Source organism: Bubalus kerabau, chromosome 1, assembly GCF_029407905.1.
Source record: "Bubalus kerabau isolate K-KA32 ecotype Philippines breed swamp buffalo chromosome 1, PCC_UOA_SB_1v2, whole genome shotgun sequence".
NCBI classification, from domain to species: domain Eukaryota; kingdom Metazoa; phylum Chordata; class Mammalia; order Artiodactyla; family Bovidae; genus Bubalus; species Bubalus kerabau.
Window position 1 is genome coordinate 20,292,836 of NC_073624.1, and position 17,846 is coordinate 20,310,681.

General features: G+C 38.5%; 1 protein-coding gene across 1 annotated transcript; it reads right to left on the reverse strand.

The window, feature by feature from the left end:
- Positions 1-517: 517 nt before the first annotated feature.
- On the reverse strand, positions 518-16,134 carry CLEC6A (C-type lectin domain containing 6A). Its single transcript, XM_055566097.1, has 6 exons — positions 16,118-16,134; positions 15,116-15,207; positions 11,983-12,084; positions 4,780-4,931; positions 1,947-2,062; positions 518-742 (listed from the first exon to the last, which is right to left on the reverse strand). The coding sequence occupies exons 1-6, from the start codon at positions 16,132-16,134 to the stop codon at positions 598-600; spliced, it is 624 nt and encodes a 207-aa protein (XP_055422072.1). The 3' UTR covers positions 518-597.
- Positions 16,135-17,846: the final 1,712 nt, after the last annotated feature.

Below are 17,846 nucleotides of genomic sequence, written 5' to 3' on the forward strand. Positions count from 1 at the left end.
TAAGGTTCTTGGTATTAATACTGTGCTCATTAAAAGTAATTGGAGTATCTTCTCCCAGCTCAGTTTTCAAAAATTTTAAATTTAAAAACACTATAAAGGGTTTTGATAAACACAAGTTCATAAAGAATCTGCCTGCCAGTGCAAAAGATACGGGTTCAATCCTAGATCTGGAAGATCCCCTGGAGAAGGAAATGGCAAACCACTCTATTCTTGCCTGGGAAATCCCATGGATAAAGGAGCCTGGCAGGCTACAGTCCACAGGGTCACAAAAGAGCCAGACACAGTTTAGCAACTAAACAACAACAAAGCCTTTTAATAGACAAAATAGTACAATATCTGGAACAAGGAATGTTGAAAAGAAGTATGAAAAAAGAGAAGAAAATAATGAATAACAAACCAAACAAAATAAAAAAAATTAAGGAAAGCTCATCCTAAGATTAGTGGAAAAGAGGTTAATAGAAGAGGATGAACTGAAGAGAGAAAGGCATCAGAATATCCCCATGACCTGATATGATAAGGATTATCGTAAGTTACAAAAGGAAATTATAATTTTACAGTGGGTCTAAATTTTAAAGATATTAGTGAATAAAGTTCCACTCATAGGTAAATCTTCTTCATCTCACATATTGATTTCCTTTTAGAATCACAGAAAACATCATTCCAGCCCCATCCTCTCCCATCCCAGAAAACAACTGAAGCACATTCCTCTGCAGAAAAGTTGGGTTCATTTTGGTGCCAAAATCTAAGGAGAAACAAAGGGTAAAAACACTTCTGTGAATGCTGAGTGATTGATTAGAAAGTACTTAGGATTAGGGTTGAAAAAATTGGGGTTCAGGATGAAAGAACATCCCAATGATGACTCCTTTTCTTCATATAGCCATCCTCAAAAACCTCACATGCAGGTGATTTCCCTGATGGTTCAGTGGTTAATACTTTGCCTCCCAATGTGGAGGGCGCAGGTTCGATCCCTGGTCAGGGAGCTAAGATCCCACATGCCTTGAGACCAAAAAACCAAAACATAAGCAGTATTGTAACAAATTCAATAAAGACTCTAAAAATGGTCCACATCAAAAAAAAAAAGTATTAAAAATAAAACCACATGTGCAGACACATACTTTCACTCTTGCTAATCTAAAATTCTCCTGGAAAATAAGTTTTTATGAAACAAGGCAAGATTTAATGTTTTACAATCTGATCTTCACTTCCTCTCCTATACAGACCACTTATCCTGACTTCTCTCACTTATACACTCTTATTATATTCCTAAATCTCTCTGTTCTCATGGAGCTACACAAAGTGAGTATCAGAATGCTTGAGTCTGGGATACAATCTGTGGTAGGGTGGGACGGAAGGGACAGGACATTATTTTTTAAATTAAAAGACCTGGTACTGCTGCTGACTCATTTGACTTTAAGCAAGTAATTAAATTCTTCATCTACAAAGATAGGAATCACCATAAGTTCCCCAAATAGCTCACAAGGTTGTGTAATAATGTGTAATTAAATTCAGGGTTTTTTAAAGCCACAAACAAATAGTATTATTATATAATTATCCTATTAGAATTTGAACATAATACTGCTTCAGATGTTTAAGTCTTATTAGTTGGAGAAATACTTAACTGAATTGTTTAGGAGCAGCAAAAGTAACAGTTAAGAGCACCATCTTTGGACTTAAATAGAGTTGAGACTACTTTCTCATCTTACTAATTTATTGAACTTGGGCAATTTATTCTATTTCTTATCAGTAAAATGAGTTCTGAAAAAGAAGTTTTTATGAAATTTAGGTAAGATAATTCATGCACTTAGTAAGAACTAAATGATTGTTAGACTCTTGTTTTCATAATTATGGCCATTAGTATTAGCATTAATAGTTGCTGCTAACAAAATTTCTCTAATTTTTTTGTGTAAACAAGGCACTAGGGTTCATTAATCTGAGTCTGCACTCACCTGACATTTTCCTTGTAAGGTGTCTGATCAATCCATTGCCAGTTGCCATTCCCTTGTGGGTCTGAGAGTCCCAGAAAATAAGAAAATGTTTTATTCAGCTGCTGGATCATGAAATCCTATGTGAAGAAAAAGAGTCACAGACTGAAATTTCCAGGTTGGATCCATAAGGGTTATCTCTAGCTCTGGAGAAAAGAAAATGCAGGTATGAGGAACAGTGTCATGACAGCACACTCAACAAGAGTGATGGCTGAAAACACCAACATTATCCCAGAAGGAAGAAAGCGCTGTTCTATGAATCCCCATCTCAGACAACGTATTCGTTTCTTCACCAAGAGACAATTCTTTTTCAATGTACAGATCAGTTTCTGTGCTTTAAATGTTTAATAAATTTTACAAATGTGTGTGTGTCATCTTATTTATCATTGTTTATCAGTAAAATTACATTTGGGCCATCAAAATTCAAATTTGTTTGTCTACTTTCCTAAGCAGTACTTCTCTAGGAAATAGATTTCAATACTTGCAGAAGTTAAACATAAAGGAGTTCCAACTAAATTTTAACTGTAGTGTGCGATTAATTTCTGAAATTATTATTAGTTTTGACCAAGAGGAGCCAAGATGTAGAGTAGAAAGACCCCGAGTTCCCTCCTTTCACAGCACACCAGGATTACAACTATTTATAGAGCAACTGGCAATGAGAATGACCTGCAGGCTGGTCGAAAGATCTTCTACAACTTAACAACAAAGTGACTGGCAGATGGGCCAGAGATACAGAGGAGTCAAGATCCATACGCCCAGATAGGTAACCCACAGATGAGATGATAATTAAAATTACAGAGATTATCTACAAGAAGCAATAGACCATAGAGTAATTAACTGGATTAAAAAAAGCAAACTCCAGTGAGACTCACTTCAGTCTTAAGGACACACACAGACTGAAAGTGAACAAATGGAAAAAGATATTCCACACAAATGAAGCTAAAATGGAGCAGAGGTAGCAAAAAATGAATTTGGACCATTACTTTACACTGCATAAAAAAAAAAAAGAATTCAAAATGGAAGAAAGACCTAAATATAAGACCCATAACTATAAAAATTGTGAAAGAAAACACAACAGAAATGTTCTATGACACTGGATTTGGCAATTTTTTAGCTATGACACCAAAATCATAAACAAAGAAAAAATAAACTAACTTAACTACATCAAACTCTAAAACTTCTGAGCATCAAAAGAGATAGTCAACAGAGTGTAAAGGGAACCTGTGAAATGGGGGAAAATATTTGAAAATCATATACCTTATAAGGAATTGATATCTAGAATATATAAAACTCCTATAGCTCAACAAAAAACCCCACAGATATCTCAACTTTTAGAATAGGGAGAGTACTTGAATACACATTTCTCCAAAGAAGGCATGCAAATGATCAACAAATATATGAAAAGATGCTTGATACTCCTAATCATTAAAGAAAAGGAAATCAAGTCACAATAAAATATAATTCCACACCCATTAGGATGGACACTACTGGAATAAAGACAAAGAAAATAATGTGTTGTCAATAAAATGGAGAAATTGGAACCTTTGTGTACTCTTTGTGGGACTATAAAATAGTGTAGCCACTGTGTAAAACAGTATAGTGGTTCCTCGAAAAATTCAAATTAGGATTACTATATGATCCAGCAATCCCACTTCTGAATATATATGCAAAATGCTGCTGCTGCTGCTAAGTCGCTTCAGTCGTGTCTGACTCTGTGCGACCCCATAGATGGCAGCCCACCAGGCTCCGCTGTCCCCGGGATTCTCCAGGCAAGAACACTGGAGTGGGTTGCCATTTCCTTCTCCAGTGCATGAAAGGGAAAAGTGAAAGTGAAGTCGCTCAGTCCTGTCTGACTCTGAGCGACCCCATGGACTGCAGGCTCCTCCATCCATGGGATTTTCCAGGCAGAAGTACTGGAGTGGGGGGGCCCTGCCTTCTCCAATATATGCAGAATAATTGAAAGCAAAATTTCAAAGATCATCTGTGTTTATCTCAGCATTGTTCAGGAGAGCCAGGTGATGGAGCATCCCAAACGTCCATAAACATGTGAATGGATAAGTGATACATGTTTTATACATACAGTGGAATATTATTCAGACTTATAAAGGAGGAAAATCCTGTCACATGCTACAAAATGGATAAATTTTGAAGATATTACACTAAGTGAAATAACACAGTCACAAAAATACAAAATACTATATGATGCCACTTGTATGAGGTATCTATAAGTATTAATAGTCAAACTCATAAATAAGGAAATTAAAAGGGTGGTTTCCAGGGACTGGAGGGAGGGGGAAATGGGTTGTCACTGTCCACTGGGTATAGAGTTCGGTTTGGCAAGATGAAAAAGTTGTTAAATCTTGTTATTGAGTTGGTCAAAAAGTTCATTTGGGTTTTTCCATAAGACATTAGCTCTAATACTTTGGTCACCTGATGCAAAGAGCTGACTCTTATAAGAAAGGACTCTGATGCTGGGAAAGATCGAAGGCTGGAGGAGAAGGGGATGACAGAGGATGAGATGGTTGGATGGCATCATTGACTCAATGGACGTGAGTTTGAGCAAACTCCAGGAGATGGTGAAAGACAGGGAAGCCTGGCATGCTGCAGTCCATGGGGTTGCAAAAAGCGAGACATGACTGAGCGACTAAACAACAATAAGACATGACAAATACAATAATGTGAATATAGTTAGCACTACTAAACTGTACACTTAAAAAGAGCTAAGGTGTTAAGTTTTGTTATTCTCTTTCCTCAGTTTTTTAAAAATTTTAATGAAAAATAAAGAAGACCAAAGTACCTGCTCTGTTTCTGTGTTGATCACCACTAAGTGAGCTCCCATCCCAACGCAGTTCTGCTCACTCTTAGCCCAGAAATTCTCTTCAGAAGAAATAAAGTAGCAGCTGGAACCAAACGGCCTCCAGGTACCTGGGCAACATCCCCAAATCTTTTCTGCATTGCATGAAAGGAAAGGGTGAGTCTAAGATGAGACTAATAAGCTTAAAGGGCATGTTCTATACATATAAAATTCTGATGATTTGTAGTCGTTTTTCAAAGATAGGTTTCTTAATTCATGTATTTTCTTTCAGTTCCCTTAATTGTATAATTTGACACCATAGAATTGCTTGTAAATAAACATTATTCAACATTAAGCCCTCAATATTTACTAAGGTTTGCCCACAAAATTTTTCTGGATTTTTTTTTTTGCCAAAAAAAGTCACTATCAATATTTTTTTTCCTATTCTTCATATTCTTTATACATTGCTGCTGCTGCTGCTAAGTCGCTTCAGTCGTGTCCGACTCTGTGCGACCCCATAGACGGCAGCCCACCAGGCTCCCCCATCCCTGGGATTCTCCAGGCAAGAACACCGGAGTGGGTTGCCATTTCCTTCTCCAATGCATGAAAGGGAAAAGTGAAAGTGAAGTCGCTCAGTCGTGTCCGACTCTGAGTGACACCATGGTCTTCAGCCTACCAGGCTCCTCCGTCCATGGGATTTTCCAGGCAAGAGTACTGGAGTGGGGTGCCATTGCCTTCTCCACTTTATACATTAGAAGCACCAAATTCTTTCGGAGTTTCAAATGATCAACGTAAGTTAGTCTGGAATTCCAGTTCTGCTTAATAATCTTGGGCAAACCATAGAGCCTCAGATTTTTAACATTTTAATAATGATAATTATTCTCAGGATAATTGTGGGAATTATAATTATTTATCATTAGAATTCTGTCTCTACCATTTATTATATATGTCCTTGAGCAAATTCCATAACCTCCTTGCACCTCATGTTTTTAATCCTTAAAATGGAAATAATAATACCAAACTCAAGGTGAGAGTTAATCACATAATATATACAAAGTACTTTAAAGAATGCTTAAGATGTAATAATTGCTCATAAATATTACCTAGTACTAATTTTTACACAGTATCAAGCACTTAAGACTATAAACAAATCGTTCTCCCCTTTCTCCTTCAAAGCACCAGTTTGTCACTCTCCTTTGATTAAAATATCTACAACTAACTGTAAAAATATCCACTGATGTCTTTTATATATATATATAATTTTAGCACATGTATATGTATATCTAAATAATATAACTTTGTTGGGTTTTGAACTTTCTTAAAGGTATTATATGTAGTCTTCTTGGGCTTAATTTCTCATTCCATAATGCTAAAATTCATCCATATTGTTATATGTAGCTCCATTCTATTTGTGTTTTTTAAATTATGGTCAAATTATTACATATTAAGTAATAAGGAAACATTTAAAGGCTTATAATTCATTTTATAATATTATAAAATGAATAAAATAGACTACATGAATATCACTTTAATATTGGCCCCCTTTAGAAATCTATAATTATATATTCTGATCACTATTAAAAATTATCTTTTCATAAGACTTCTCAAAATGTGCCTTAACAGATTATTTTAATTTTAAAAGTCTAATTTGACTGACTGTTTTGATAGTAGGGATTGGTTTTGCCAATTAATTATACATTGCAAACATTTTTCACATGTTAAATATAAATCTCCAGTTCCAAGGTTGACAAAAATACTTAAAAATGTGATGAGTAGAAGAATTTGTCAAAAAGGCATATTGATTTTAATATATTTCAATTTCCTAACTGTTCTGAGAATAATGGACTGATTAAAATGCTTTGTAGGTATTGAAAAACAGATGTAATTAATAGTCATTTGATAAGACTTCTTATACATTTTTGGTGTACTTTCCAGAAATTGAGAAAGCAAATGACTACTGACTGAAAAATAGCAAGACTTTGCAAATTATTCCATTTATTATTCTTAACACCCAACAGCATTGAAAAATAACCTAATCAAATTCTCAGCAGACCATCACAAATAATTTTTGGTACTAGAACACTGTATGATTTCTGGCAAATTTTCAAAAAATTGACTGACATCCTAACAAAGCACATTCTATGCCTATCTACTTATTTAGGTAAGTAAGGCTTATCTAAAGTATGTGTTGCTAAAGTGAAAAACAGGAATAGAATTGACGTTGAATTCTCTCTCATTCTAGTAATAATGTTAACCAAGTAGATACTGTCTGATTGCATTTTTCAAGTCCCATTCATCTAACTAAGAGATGGACTTCCAGTAGGATTTTATTAGTAGCAACTTATCAATATTTAAAGAACATTTGAGATGTTTTGAACACAAGAAATTCATTACACTTAAAGCCCAGTGTTCCACAGAATATAAATACATTAATAAAACTGGAGCATAACTGCTAGAAGCAGTCAAAATGTTTGGGCCTATACATGGATCAGCATGAATGTGACAACTATATGCAGACTGATACCACAAACAATTGCCACTGGTGATGTGATATTCTGAAATAATAATGTTGAATAAACTTCTGAACAAAAGAAAAAATAAAAATATTAATGTATACTTATCTGTATATTTTGGCAAATGGGGGAAGTGTGATGTAAATATTAGTCCAAGGGGGGGAAAGAATAATGTAAAACATCTAACCGTTAAATAATATGTTATTCTTTTCCTTAATGTGGACCTTTTTAAAAGTTTTTACTGATTTTATTACAATATTGCTCCTGTTTTATGTTTTTTGCTTCTGTTTTGTGTTTTGACTCCCAATCAGACTTGCACCCTCTGCACTGGAAGATGGGGTCTTAACCACCAGGGAAGTCTTGGTTACTCCTTTTTTTTCAGTGCATGATCAGAGTGGAGGTAACACTCTATAATGCCATTAAGACACTAGTAGATACATTTTTCGGAGAAGGCAATGGCACCCCACTCCAGTACTCTTGCCTGGAGAATCCATGGACGGAGGAGCCTGGTAGGCTGCAGTCCATGGGGTCGCTAGGAGTCGGACAAAACTGAGCGACTTCACTTTCACTTTTCACTTTCATGCATTGGAGAAGGAAATGGCAACCCACTCCGGTGTTCTTGCCTGGAGAATCCCAGGGATGGGGGAGCCTGGTGGGCTGCCGTCTATGGAGTTGCACAGAGTCGGACACGACTGAAGCGACTTAGCAGATACATTTTTAAAAGACGTAGCAGGTTTTTTAAATGTTAGTATTAACAATGCTCCAGAAATTGAAGCCTTTGCTTCTATGTGTGCTCAGTCGCTAAATTGTGTTCGACTCTGCGACACCAAGGACTGTAGCCCACCAGGCTCCTCTGTCCATGGGATTATCCAGGCAAGAATACTGGAGTGGGTCACCATTTTTTGCTTCTATAACATGATGCAAAAATATAGACATCGAATTAAATTATGTAAGGGAGAACATAATCTCTTTTTTTTACATTTACAAATTTATTTTTTATTTAAAAAAATTTTTGCCCAACATATTACAGACAGAAAACTGTATAAAATTGATATATACATTACAAATTATTGAAAGTTGAACATCCTTATAACTGCCACTTAGGTCAAGATATGGAATTTTACCAGCTACCCTAGATGGGCGTATACGTGCCCCATCTTAATCACAAGACCCTTCCTACCCCTCTAGATATAATAACTGCTTTCCAAAATCCTTTTAGGGGCTTGGCAAGCAGAACAGTTTGAATGTGACAGGTCGGGCTTCCCTGGTGGTCCAGTCGTTAGGACTGCCTTGCAATGGAAAGGACACCGGCCTGATCCCTGGTCTAGGAAGGCTACACGTGCCGTGGAGCCACTAAGTTTATGTGCCACAACTACTGAGCCTGTGTGCTGCAACTGTTAATAGGGAAGCCTGCACGCCAAGAGACTGCGCTGCACAGCAAAAGAAGCCACCGCAGTGAGGAGCCCACTCACTGCAACCAGAGAAAGCCCGCGTGCGGCAACCAAGACCCACCACAGTCGAAAAATAAAATAAATAAATCTTTTAAAAAAAGAAAAGAAAAAAGAGGACAGGCCTTGGCAGAGCATAGGTCCACTGAAAAAACTCTGACTTTACCCATGCCTCTGAACATTTCAACACCAGGACTGGGTGGGGGAAAAAACGGGAAAGATACAATATGGATTTCAATTAGGTTTTAACTTCAATCAAATGGGAATTTTGTGTTTGAACTTTCATTCTTCCTTTTTATTGTCATAATAATTTGAAAAGTTATTGTTTAAAAACTGGGCATTTTTATTTGATGATATGGTATTACACAACATAATTTCATCCTATAAGCTTATCTATAACTTAAATTGGTTGTGTTGAACACCCTGAGTGGCCATAACATTAAGTTGGATAGATTTAGAGAGTGAATTTGAAGTCTCTTATGTCAGATGAATGTAGAGTTAATTTAATTAATATCCATCTGTTTCGTTCAATTCAGAGTATTCTGAAGGCAAAGACTTCCAGAAAAGTATTCTTTAAAATTTCAGTAGTTATGGTTGGAGTGTCTCCAGAAGTCAGGAGGAAGACAATCCTGATAGACTAATGTTTTCCTCCCCAGAAGGGCCAGCTCTACAGCTGTTTGACAAAAAATAAAACTCCAATGTGACAACAAAACCATAGGTCAGGGAAAGTAAGGAAAATTACTCCTCAACACACCCATGCGCTACATTCTTGCCAAATACCAAAAATATGGGGGAATTTTCAACATCTCATATAAATACAAAGAAACCTCTGCCCTCTCATTACCTTTCATAAGTTTCTTCATAAAAGCAGAGGAGGAAATATCTAGTTCCTGAAATAGCAGGAGTCTGATGTCTATTTGGGTCTCCTTACTTGGAAGGAGTCAAGTCATAATGACCACTGCAAACATGCACTTTGCCTTTCTTGGGCTTTTGTAAGTCAGGCCAGTGTTGATTCTGAATTGAGCTCAACCAATTCTCTCTGTGGCTCAGATGGTAAGATTTTCAGCTGGTAAAGAATATGCCTGCAATGTGACTGGGAGACCTGGGTTTGATCCCTGAGTCCAGAAGATCCCCTGCAGAAAGGAATGGCTACCCACTCCAGTATTCTTGCCTGGAGAACCCCATGGACAGAGAAGCCTGGTGGGCTACAGTACACGACTGAGCAACTAACACTTTCACTTTACTCTCAATTCTTCATACACTAAGTTACCAGGGTTATTGTTTAGAGTAGGGGCAGTCTCTGAAACAGGAAGACAGCAATACAGCCATTTTGAAAGGACCGGGGAACAGCCTTGCACAAAACAGCCCTTGGAAGCTCAACAGGAGCTTGAGTCCCAGAGACAGGGGTGAAAAAAAGCAACAAAACAAAAACACACTCACAGGAATAAAAGATTGACTTTAGCTCTGCTACGCTAACGAGTATACCTAGTTGCCACAAGAAGCTCAACTAAATATTTTAACCTTATCTGTTTCTGTGCTTTCTTGCAAAAAATCTTCATGCATTCCTTTTCCCTCACACAAGCTCTTTCTGTTCCTGACAGCCACCATGGACCCATCTGCCACTGATTTTAAAAGTCTGATGGACTTTCCTGGTGGGCCAGTGGTTAAGAATTCTCCTTCCAATGCAGGGGACTTGGGTTTAACCCTTCATTAGGAAACTAAGATCCCACATGTGCTGTGCTTAGCCGCTCAGTTGTGTCTAACTCTCGCGACCCCATGGACTGTAGACCCCACATTCCTCTGTTCTTGGGAATTTTCAGGCAAGAATATTCAAGTAGATTGCCATTTCCTCCTCCAGAGGATCTTCCCCACCCAGGGATCAAACCCGTGTCCCCAGTGTCTCCGCATTACAGGCAGATTCTTGGTAACTACGTGCTGCTGAAACCACAGAGCCTGTGCTGTTTACAGCCTGTGTGCCTCAGTGAATACTCAGCACAGCCAAAATGCTAAAATATTTTTTTTAATGTTTGACAATTGTTGGAAATTATCAGTGATCATGGGACAAACTCTCCTTATTGTTATAAAAGCAACTCACCCCTTACTACTTGGGGAGCTGGCATTTTTCTCCCTGCCTTCTCTCTTGTGTACAAGCTGCCTACTTTAATAAAAGCTTTGCCTGCCTAAGACTCTCATGGAATCAATATTCACTTCTATGGTATCACTGTCCAAGGATCTGAAAAGGATGTGGTAACGCCATCCTGAGCCATGTTCTGAGATGCAAGTTAACCATAATAAAACTGATTCTTGGAATGGATATGGGCATTATTTTTATTTATTTAGTTTTGGCTGTGCTGGGTCTTTTTTTTGCTGTGTGTGGGCTTTTCTATAGTTGTGACGAGTGGAGGTTACTCTCTAGTTGCAGAGCATATGCTTCTCATTGCAGTGGCTTCTCCTGTTGCCAAGCACAGGCTCTAGGGTACACAGGCTTCAGTAGTTGTGGCGTGCGGGCTCAGGAGTTGCCACTCCTGAGCTCTAGAGCACAGGCTAAATAGTCGTAGTGCAGGAGCTTAGTTGCTTCACAGCATGTGAGATCTTCCTGGATCAGGGATCAAACCCACATCTACTGCTTGGCGGATGGACTTTTTAACCACTGAACTCCCCTGAGCCTCGATATGGGCATTATTAATTGGGCATCTTAGATATCAAAAAGATTTTATCCATTTGGTAGAGGGTGAGGGTAATGTGAAACAAGAACCGTTAGGAATAATTTCCAGGGTGGGCTTCAGCAAATTACGAGGGTATGTTGGTAGCACATATTGAGGTCAACATGGCTGGAGGAGGCATTTTTTGAAGGCAAGTCTAGAACCTGATGTGAACAATGAAGTTTAGAGGTACATTAATTATATCCATGCAGCAACTTTGCGACCTGTGCTGTGCTTAATCGCTCAGTCATGGCCGACTCCTTGCAACCCCATGGACTGTAGCCCACCAGAAGACTCTGTCCATGGGGATTCTCCAGGCAAGAATACTGGAGTGGGTTGCCATGCTCTTTTCCAGGGGATCTTTCCCAACCCAGGGATCGAACCCAGGTCTCCCACATTTCACCAGATTCTTTACCATCTGAACAACCAGGGAAGCCTGCAGAAACTTTATTTTTTTTTTTAATAGAATAAAGCAATCTTGAACTCAACCCTGACCTCTCTCTGAGAAAAGGGGAAGTCTAGTTAAACATTGCAACACCTTACCTGTCACCCTTGTCCCTTCACTGAAGCACGTTAGATTTGAATGGTGTGTATGCAGTTCAGACAGCCTTTTGCCATTGTTGCCATATGTAAAATAATAAGTCACTGTAAAAGGAGAAGAAGGATTAGTATCCTTCCATTTTTTCACTACTGAGCCTTATGCTCTAAATCTGTGCCACGCTGGCTTACCTGCAACTGCCACCACTCTCTTCTTTCTAAGCCAACTCACTAAATACCATGCTGATTGTATATGGAATCTAGGGAAAAGGTACTGATGAACCTATTTGCAGGGCAGGAATGGAGACCTGGACATAGAGAACGACTTGTGGACACAGGGTGAGAAGGGGAGGGTGGGACGAACTGAGAGAGTAGCATTGACTTATCTACACTACCATGTATAAAATGGATAGCTAGTGAGAAGCTGCCATATAGCACAGGGAGCTCAGCTGGGTGCTCTGTGATGACCTAGAGGGGTGGGATGGGGGCGTGGAAGAGAGGCATAAGAGGGAGAGGATATATGTATCCATATGGCTGATTCACACTGTTGCACAGCAGAAACTAATGCAATTATGTGTTGTGTGTTAGTCACTCAGTTGTGTCTGACTCGTGAGACCCCAGACTGTAGCCTTCCAGGCTCCTCTGTCCATGGAATTCTCCAGGCAAGAATACTGAAGTTGGTTGCCATTTATACTCCAATAAAAAAAAAAAATGTTTACTGCTTGCCTGTATGCATTATCATGTTTGTTTTTATGCCTACAAATTTATTTCTGACTCTCTCCCCCATTAAAATTTAAGCTTTATGTTCTAGGGCAGAGATTCTGTTTTATTATATTTTTTGCCATTAATTTTTATAAGAGTATGGTTGCTTTACAATATTGTATTAATTTCTACTGTCCAGCAAAGTGAATGAGCCATACATCTACATATATCCTCTCCCTTTTGGACTTTCTTCCCATTCAAGTCACCCTTGAGCATTACATAGGGTTCCCTGTGCTATTATACAGGATGTTCTCATTAGTTGAGATGCTGTTTTCTATACCAGTTAATCACCTAGAGCTGTGACGATCACAATAATCAATAGACACTGTTCATTCACTGGCTATCTGCTTCTCTTCAAATTTTTTTAACTCTTTATTTTGTATTGGTATATAGCCAATTAACAATGTTGTGATAGTTTCATGTGGACAGTAAAGGGACTCAGCCATACATATACATGTATCCATTCTCCCCCAAATTCCCCTCCCATCAAGGTTGCCACATAACATTGAGCAGAGTTCCATGTTCTATACAGTAGGTTCCTTGTTGGTTATCCATTTTAAATATAGCAGTATTACATGTCCATCCATAACCCCCTAACTATCTCTTTCCTCCATACTTTCCCCACCCCCTGATCCAGCAACTGTAAGTTCATTCTATAAGTCTGTGAGACTTTTTCTGTTTTGCAAGTAAGTTCATTTGTATCCTTTTTTTTTTTTTAGATTCCACATAAAAGGGATGTCATATGATATTTCTCCTTTTCTGTCTGATTTACTTCACTCAGTATGACAATATCTAGGTCTATCCATCTTCCTGCAAGTGGCATTATTTCATTTTTTTAATGGCTGAGTAATATTCCATTGTATACATATACCACATCTTTTTTATCCATTCACCTGTTGATGGACATCTAGGTTGTTCCATGTCTTAGCATTGTAAACAATGCTGCAATGAACACTGGGGCACATGTATCCTTTGGATCATGTTTTGCTCCAGATATATACCCAGGAGTGGGGTTGCAGGGTCTTATGGTAGCTCTCCTTAATGTTAATAATCCTGAAGTGAGTTTGCAGTTTATTCCAGTATTTTTTAAAATTTCTGACTGCTGGTAGCTACACTTAAACACAGAGGATAAATAACAACCAAGGGGAGCCTTTAAACCTTTAGAGTCATTTTAAATGTCTCAAATGAACATAAACTTTTATGCTCAGGATGTGCACATTGAGTAAGACCTGTTCTCTTTCAGGTCCTGACTTGATTCTTCACTCATATTCTTCTCGTTCTTCTGTTATTGAAACCCTGTACTATCAAACGTTACTACCTCTCTCTTAGCCTATGTCTTGGAGTTCTGAATACCTGCTTCCTCTTGATTACTGAAATAACTACCCTTAAACCCCTTTCTCTCTTGCATTTGACCCTGTAAAGTAAAGCAAATTCTAATCCTGGTGATAATTCTTTGTGCTTTAATGAAGACTATAAGATTGATTTACATGTCAGAAGGAGCTTCAAATATGGCCCATTTGACATAGGAAGTCAGTTTCACCCCCTCAGATTATTCAATAACTATTTTTAACCACCTTGTCAATGAATAGAGAACTAAATTGTGGGTTAGAGAGCAAAAAGGCCTTTAAGACTTCTCACAAAATGAACTTGAACTATTTAACTGGAAGCAAAGGGAACAGGAAAGAAATACTTTATTCTCTTCTAGTTCCAATATTCCACTTGAAAACTTTTTCCTTTCCTAGTGGGAAAAACTCCCACATGAAAACCAAAGACCCTAATCTAAAGTATTATGATCATAAAGGCAGTTAAGGCTGTCCTCTCACTAGAGGGCTTTATGACACATGATCACAGTGAACCCAGGAGTGAAGATGGAGTCCTCGAAAATGGCGTCCTCAAGGATGGCGACAAGCAACATACAATCTAAGTGAGGTCATGATTGGGTAAATGCTAGTAAAACCAGGCAAAATAAATCTGGAAGAAGAACCAGTTATCAAAACATGGAGGAAGCAGAGAAAAGGGAGGAGCAGGGGAGAGGAAAATGAAGAAAAAGCATGACACTCTGAGTAAGAGCTAACATATTAATGCATGAAGGAGAACACATCCTAGGGAAGGGGTCCCCAACCTCTGGGATCTAATGCCTGATGATCTGAGGTGGAGCTGATGTAATAATAATAACAGAAATAAAGCTCACAATAAATGTAATGTGCTTGAATCATCCTAAAACCATTGCCCACCTTAACCCCTAGTTTGTGGGAAAATTGTCTTCCACAAAGTGGGTGCCTGGTGCCAAAAAGGTTGAGGATCACTGCCTAGAGGGTCTACATAGAACTTGATGGGGAAGGGATCAAGGGACATAGCCCCTCAATGATGAACTTACCCACACAGCTCACAATGAAACATGCACTGAGGAGGGCTAAGCCAAGTACTGCAATACACCAGAGCTTCACCCAGAAGCAGGATTCTGCATTCCTTGTCAAGTCAGCAAGACAGATGTAGTTACCAGGAGTTCCAGGAAGCAAGAGACCCTAAGAAGCTTAGAGCAATGAAGACATCAGATGAAGAATCTCAGAGTAATTAAAAGACTTAAATAAGAAGAGAACTTATGGGACTCCCCTGGCGATCCAGTGGTTAAGAATCTGCCTTGCAATGCAGGAGACACAGGTTCCACCCCTGGTCGCAGAGATAAGATCCCACATGCTGTGGGGCAACTGAACCCACATGCCTCAACTAAGACCTAACACAGCCAAGTAAGTAAATAAGTATCTTTTTAAAAATAGAGAGAGAGCTTAGAAATGCCTTCAAGATTAAATAACCAGGTAGTGGCTCTCAAAGGTGGAACTAGTGGTGAAGAACCCGCCTGCCAATGCAGGAGACATGACACGGGTCCAATCCTTGGGTCACGAAGATCCCCTGGAGAAAAAAATGGCAACCCACTTGAGTATTCTTGCCTGGAAAACTCCATGGACAGAGGAGTCTGGTGGACTACTGTCCATGGGGTCACAAAGAGTCGGACATGACTGAAGCAACTTAGCAGCAGCATTCAGGTCTTAAACAATCCAGGCAAAACTCATCCTCAGTCAAAGGTAATTTCCATTTCCTTCTTCTTTCTTCTTAATATTATAATCATCTGTTGACTTCCCCATCTTTCTCAAAATATCATTTCTGCCTCTTACTTCTCATAAACTTCTGTGGTATGTGGTTTCTTACACTTTCAAGTGAGCCTGGCCTCTGAGGAATTATTCTTTCTTTCAGTCTTCCATGACCCCACAATGTGGTCCAATCTCTTTCCCATCCATTTGTCTGTTGTCTACCTCTTCTCTCCAGATGACTCTTCATCACACACTTACACCTTTCTTTCTTGAATGGAGAAAAGGAATACTTACCTTCCCGCACCATTCTGTGGGCTCCCTGTGTTAAGAAGGTCCAAGAGCCTCTTTCTCTCTCTCTATCTCTCTGAAGATGTTACCCAGAGCTCTGGCTTCATTCAAAGAAGTCAGAGCTCAGAGATGAACTGCTGAACACTCTGATGTGACTAAGAGACATCCAATATAAAGGGGACCTTGAAAGAAGAAGTCGCGGTTTGGACTATAGATTCCAGTGATTTTTAAATAGTGGGTAACATGAAAGAGAAACTGAGAAACCTAGCCTAAACTGTTCATGAGAACTTCAACAAGAATACTCACATCATTTGTTCACTTTCTGACAGAAAGTCTCTCTCTCTCTCTGATTCCTACTCAGAACAGAGTAGGAATCTTTAAAAAAATTATTTGTAAGATGCAATTAATTCAGTGGTCCTTAGCCAATTTGGGGGGCTTTCCTTGTGGCCGAGTGGTAAAGAATCTGCCTGCCAATGCAGAAGACTTGGGTATAATCCCTGGGTAAGGCAGATCCCTTGAAAAGGAAATGGCAACCCACTCCAGTATTCTTGCCTGGGAAATCCCATGGGCAGAGGAGCCTGGTAGGCTATAGTTCATGGGGTCACAAAAGAGTCAGACATCATTTAGCAACTAAACAACAAGCCAGTTTTTACATTGAGTTTTATGTAAGACTTAACCCATGTGTTTAATAGTGTCCTAGGAAGTGAGCAAAAGTCTGATTGAATAGATATGACTTAGATAGTAAGGGTTAATATAATAAATTACATAAAGAACCATGGACATTGTTTAGGAATATAATTGCAAAGTGGAAGATACTGGAATCTATCTGTAAAAGTGATAAAACATTCTTATTACATCAAGACCAAGACTGAAGAACATTTAATAATATATTACAATCTCCTTGATTAAGTAAGGAGGAGCTTGAAGTAGTATAACATCAAGGGTGAGCTTTATTAATTTCTTGTTATTACTCAAGGGCTTAGGGATCCTTCCTCACACACAGTTTCCAGAATGTAGAGTTTTCTGTTAACATTACATATATCTCCACAATCTCAATTGAGCAACCACAAATACAAGAAACAAAAATCAAAACTACCACGGATGTATGACTATTGAACTCAGCAGGATTTACTTGTTTGTTTTTCTGGCTGTGCCACACAGCATGTGGGATCTTTACTCCCAGACCAGGAATCAAAGCCATACCTCCTACACTGGGAGCTCAGAGTCTTAACCACTGGACCACCAGGGAAGTCCCAACTCAGCAGGACTTTTTAAGTAATAGGATAGTTATCAATAATAATGGAAATAGACATTGAGACTAGGATTAAAAACCCACAAAAGTCTCCCCCCACCAATTAGTTTGGGATGCAACAAGTCATTATGGGAGAAGAAGTGATTATAAAATGTCATCATCTGTTTCCAGTTCCCCTTAGAGATTAAGAAACATAAAGGATGAAATCATTTCATGGTCCAGAAAAAGAATATTCTCCTCAAACGTGGAGAAAAGGAAACTCCATACACGGTTGGTAAAAATGTAAATTGGTATAGCCACTATGGAAAACAGTATGGAGATTCTCTAAAAAACTAAGAGTAGAACCATATGATCCAGTATTTTCACTCCTGGGTATATATCCAGCAAAAATAAAAACTCTAATTTTAAAAGACGCACTGTCAATCAGCATTGGATCTGATTGACATTCATAGAATATTTTATCCAAAATGACAAAATAC